General features: G+C 34.9%; 1 protein-coding gene across 1 annotated transcript; it reads right to left on the reverse strand.

The window, feature by feature from the left end:
- Positions 1-599: 599 nt before the first annotated feature.
- On the reverse strand, positions 600-1666 carry LOC111422578 (serine protease snake-like). The gene is made up of 4 exons (XM_023055780.2): positions 1552-1666; positions 1325-1499; positions 886-1276; positions 600-835 (listed from the first exon to the last, which is right to left on the reverse strand). Exons 1-4 carry the CDS (start codon positions 1622-1624, stop codon positions 674-676), a joined length of 801 nt encoding a protein of 266 aa, XP_022911548.2. The 5' UTR covers positions 1625-1666; the 3' UTR covers positions 600-673.
- Between the last annotated feature and the right edge of the window lie 3229 nt (positions 1667-4895).

Genomic DNA, 4895 nt, shown 5'->3' on the forward strand with positions numbered 1-4895 from the left:
GGATTTTTGCATTAAAAAGAGGACACTTTAATTAATAATTGGTGATATTTCCACAAGGATCCTTCAGGAAATCAATTTTATAGCGAATTTTGACAATTATCGATGAAAATTGTAACATCGAATATTTTATCAAAACTTCAAATATTGTTTTCTCAAAAACTAAAAGTTATTCTTCAAAACGGGTTGGTTCATTGGAAAAAAGGCACTCTTATTAATACTTTGGAAAATTTTCAAACTCATATTCCAAGAAATGGATTTTATACGAATTTTTAAATCTTAATTGGCTAAAATTCGAAAAAATTGTCGATTATTTCAAAAATTTATTTCTCAAGAACTAAAAGTGATTTTTCAAAACGGATTTTTGCATTAAAAAGAAGATACTTTAATTAATATTTGGTGATATTTCCACAAGGATCCTTCAAGAAATCAATTTTATAGCGAATTTTGAAAATTATCGATGAAAATTGCAACATCGTATATTTTATCAAAACTTCAAATAGTGTTTTCTCAAAAACTAAAAGTTATTTTTCAAAACGGATTGGTTTATTGGAAACAGGACCCTTTTATTAACACTTTGGGAAATTTTCATACTCAAAAAGAAATTATATAAATTTGCTTCAAAATTCTATACAACACATGATAATATCTCAATTAGTTATTGAGATACAATTTTTTATTTCTTCCAAACGTTCTCTTCAATCCAATCCAGATAATTATAAAGTTTCGTTGAAACATCGGGGAGTTCCTTGCTAGGAATTCTCGGTCCAAAATTATCAATCGCAACGATTTTAGGCACGTCATCTTCTACAACATGGGAAGCTCCCCCAATGTTTTGCTAAAACAGTCATATTTAACAACTCTTAATTAATTAATTAAAATAATTACAACGTATTCCCTATTAAATTTGCGAAGAACGCACAAAAAGAAATAATCATCAATCGTTATTTTTTGCTTCTTATAACTTTCAATACAAGAATCCGTCGGTATAATTGAAGCATCGACTTTAAATAAGACCCGATCTGACCCCGACCTCGTCCAAAGCAAATCAGTTAATGTTTGTTTATCATCGACTGATTTTGTGTATAAACAACCGGGTTTTATGTTATCATTGGCTATTATTGGAGGTGAAAATTTAACGAGGGCCAATGTATGTTGATGAACTGAGTTGGTTCTTGTGTAATTTGGGTGAACTAAGATTTCGGTGATATTTAAAAGTTTACTATTGTTGTTATCGCTTGAATTTGATGTACCAAAGAGTAAATACTGAGGCGGTCCCCTAAAAATTAATAATTAATAATTTTGTAAATTATTTTTTTTAACTTACTGGGTATTAACCATGCAATAAGCTGGCGATACAGCGACTGATTCGCTTATTAAAGTTGCGGGACAATTATATTTGATGATATCGTCATCTTTGTATCCCAACAATCCTAAATGAGGAAACTCGGATATTAAGGTATCCTTTTTGACATTGGGATCTTGGTGGTACTCCTTACACTCTGTTTAATGATTTTAATTAGGAAATATTTAATTAACATTGTTGAAACTGACTTTCATCGCTCAATCTGGCGCTAACCGCTCCAATAATAAAGATTAAAACGAAGGATTTCAACTGATTCTTCATGGTTGCACGTTACACGAGATATGAAGAGCACCTGGTGAGTAGCTCTTCTTAAAAGATATTTTCAATGTAAACCGGTTATTTAGTAATGTAAATATATTCAAAACAACATTATAATAACAAATTTCTATGAATTGTTTACGACTTTTTGTATTAATATCTGAATAACGTAATATATAGAGTAATAGCAATTTTTTAATAATGTATTCTATGTTTTCCCCAATAAGAAAATTATTTAGAGCAAGAGCAATTAAGCGTTTCTGCGTGTAGGGCTGAATATTTTGTGCTATTTTACGTGCAGAGCGGTGTTGTTCTTTCTTTATTGATGCATCAATTTATTAGTTGATGTATCTCATGGTTTTAGATAGAGACAGAGTTAAGCTTTCAAATGACGCATTTAGTTTTTCTCTATCTCTAATAACAAGGAAGATGTCAGCTAAGAAAGTAGGTAGGAAATTACAGGTAAAAGTTTGTTGCTGAGAGGTTTGTTGCCATCGTCAGTTTTTCAAAGTTATATCTCTCTAATTTTTTTTAGGGCGATTTAAGCAAATTATAAATTAAAAAGAAACAGGAATAAGCCCTGCGGGGAGAGGGGGGTTCCGTCAAATTGGAAAAAATGATGCGTTCTAGATAGTACGTCGCGCCTCTATTTTACTTACATACAGAAATAAAGGCGCGACGTCCGATCTGTGGAACATGCACCAGGACCATCTTTTCCGATTCTTTTCGTTGGATAGTTTTTGAGAAAAAAAAATCGCAAAGTGGTCAAAGTTTCCGGCACCTTAAAAAATCGGGTACTTTTTCAATTTAACATAATTTAATTGATTATGTTAAGGGTCCTGGTGCTACTGTCGGTTATGGAAGAACACAGGCGTTTCGAAGTGTCTGTGATTTTCTAAACCTGTGTCAACTGAATGATGTGCTGAAAGATTGTTGAACACTGAGCATCAGTTCGAGGTCGTTCGTGATGACCTGTCTCTTGTATCTGAAGATTTGTATCACCCCGCCTTAAATATTAGCATAAACTTACTCGCATCAATCAAATTTTTCAGCTTGTGGCAGTCGTTATGATTTTCGCAGAACCAACTTTCATGACTTGTATGGTGATTTCCTCGAAACAAATTGGTCCGTTGTTGATCAGCTGATGATGCTGCGCAATTAGTCTTCCAAAAAGAGCGTATCATACTTCTAAATACCCTATTTTAAAGTTAAAAGAATTCTATAGAAGAAAGTGGAAGAGAACTAAATGTGATTTTTATCACGCAGAGTTTGGAAGATTGAGATACTCGATAAAGTAAAAGATCTCTGATTCGTATATAGCCTTTACAAGTAATGCTGAGCAGTCACTACGCTCGGATCCTCGCAGCTTCTGAAATTATGTTAGGCATAAAACTATGACTACGCGACTCCTTGGTAAAATGGCTTTGGACGGGTGCATCTACGATACTTCCCATAATATAGTTAACGCTTTTGCCGATTATTTTTCGAGAGTTTTTGGTTTGTACTTGGTTTGGCTTATTAAACATATTTAAGTCTGATGTATTGGCCTATGCCGATGATCTTAAATGAAATGTAGTGCTGTCACATTTACGCCTGTTTAAGTTGACTTCTATCAGAGATCTGGGAGTAACTATTGATGACAGACTATCGTTTTTACCGCACGTAGAGGATGTCGCTTCCTGTGCTGCGAGGATGCTTGGCTTTGTTATTATAAAGCTGGTGAGTGGTGAAACGGATTGTAACTGGTTACTCTATTACATTAACTTCAGTGTACCCAGCCACGCTACCCGATAAGCTGTGTCTTTTATCCCTTTATAGGGTATAATGATTTAAAGGCGATAATTTAAAACTAATCCTGGATTTAGTTACATTATGAGATAAGAAACCAAAATATACATATATTTTATTATTATTATTTCTATGGTGGGAATTATATTCCCTTTGCCTGTGCAACTACCTCCATAGTAATAACTAAAGTACTATATATTATATATATATTACACACATAGCTTATCCTTGATTATTATATTGATTAATAATAATTACCTACTGCCTGTGAAAAGCAGTAAAGCAAGGGACAACGCAGAGAGGTACTGCACATCTTTCGCACATTATTTTAGTGCGTTTACCGTTTGTTTTCGTACTGCAAAGTCTGCATCGTTTATATGTCTCCGACGGACAAGGTAAATGATCTCCAACATTCGAGAATCGTACTTCATCAGCAACCACATGAATGGCTTTCTGGCGAGTGTCGGCCTGTATCAACTGTATCAACAAATGGTGGATCGTCTTTTTCGACCGGAGTACACACCAATAAGCCCTCGAGCTAGGGCTACGCGAAACTCCAAATGCGTCAGATTTACTTTACTTATCTTGCTCATAATAAAAGCGTTAATGATGGAGAAAGTAAAAAAGGCGAAGCCGCCATCGTTTGCTTCTTCTTCCAACTGTGTATGTGGTTTTGATCTGGTCGAATTTATCCACGCCTCCCATTCGCTTAGTATACTGCTTAATGGCTAAAGGGCAGCGAATTGGCACTTTACTGCCGTCTTTCTGAGTCCTCAAAGTAGTACAAACTCCGACTTTTGGATGGAACGCACTGCTCAAAAGTAGTACCTCCTTATTATCCTGCCAAATTATAAAAGCAACATTGTCCTTCACACGCCATTTAAATTCACCCTTAGATAGCTTTAGTTTTCTAGCGTTTGGACCTTTTGTAAGTTGAGGTAATCCTTCTCTGTGCCTACGCACGGTGCCAGTTGCATATATGTTATGTTCATACAAATATTCTAAAAGTTTGTTATCTGTGAAGAAGTTGTCAAATGTAACGTGAACATTCTTTATATTGTTATCAATTAATGTTGCGTCAAGTTCTTCGCGACTTTTGCTCCCAGCCCTTTTTCCACTCCATCCGTTTTCCCAGCATAAATACTAAATTCATACAAATATCCTGTCTCACTGTCGCATCTACACCAAATTTTGTATCCCCGTTTGATGGGCTTGAGAGGTAGGTATTGCTTTAGCGAAGACCGTCCTTTGAAGAGTACCATTGACTCATCAATACTCTGTGAACTAGATAAATTGACATTATTTTTACAGGATTCGTTAACAATATTTATCAATGGCCTCAGTTTGAACAACCTATCGTATTCGGGACTATTTCTTTCAGGTTGTCGCGCGTTATCATTCAAGTGTAGGCTGCGCATAATTTTCTTGAACCTTTTTACTGGCATTATTTCTACTATGTCATTTTCTCGAAAACCTGGATCAGACG

Source organism: Onthophagus taurus, unplaced genomic scaffold (genome assembly GCF_036711975.1).
Source record: "Onthophagus taurus isolate NC unplaced genomic scaffold, IU_Otau_3.0 ScKx7SY_15, whole genome shotgun sequence".
Lineage (NCBI taxonomy): Eukaryota > Metazoa > Arthropoda > Insecta > Coleoptera > Scarabaeidae > Onthophagus > Onthophagus taurus.

Bases quoted from the DNA above. Each gene is read 5' to 3' on its own strand.
- LOC111422578 (XM_023055780.2), bottom strand. From the start codon at position 1,624: ATGAAGAATCAGTTGAAATCCTTCGTTTTAATCTTTATTATTGGAGCG. The intron at 1,277-1,324 runs GTAAGTTAAAAA...ATTAATTTTTAG, and splicing joins TATTGCATGGTTAATACCCA to GGGACCGCCTCAGTATTTAC. The intron at 836-885 runs GTAATTATTTTA...TGACTGTTTTAG, and splicing joins AATTTAATAGGGAATACGTT to CAAAACATTGGGGGAGCTTC.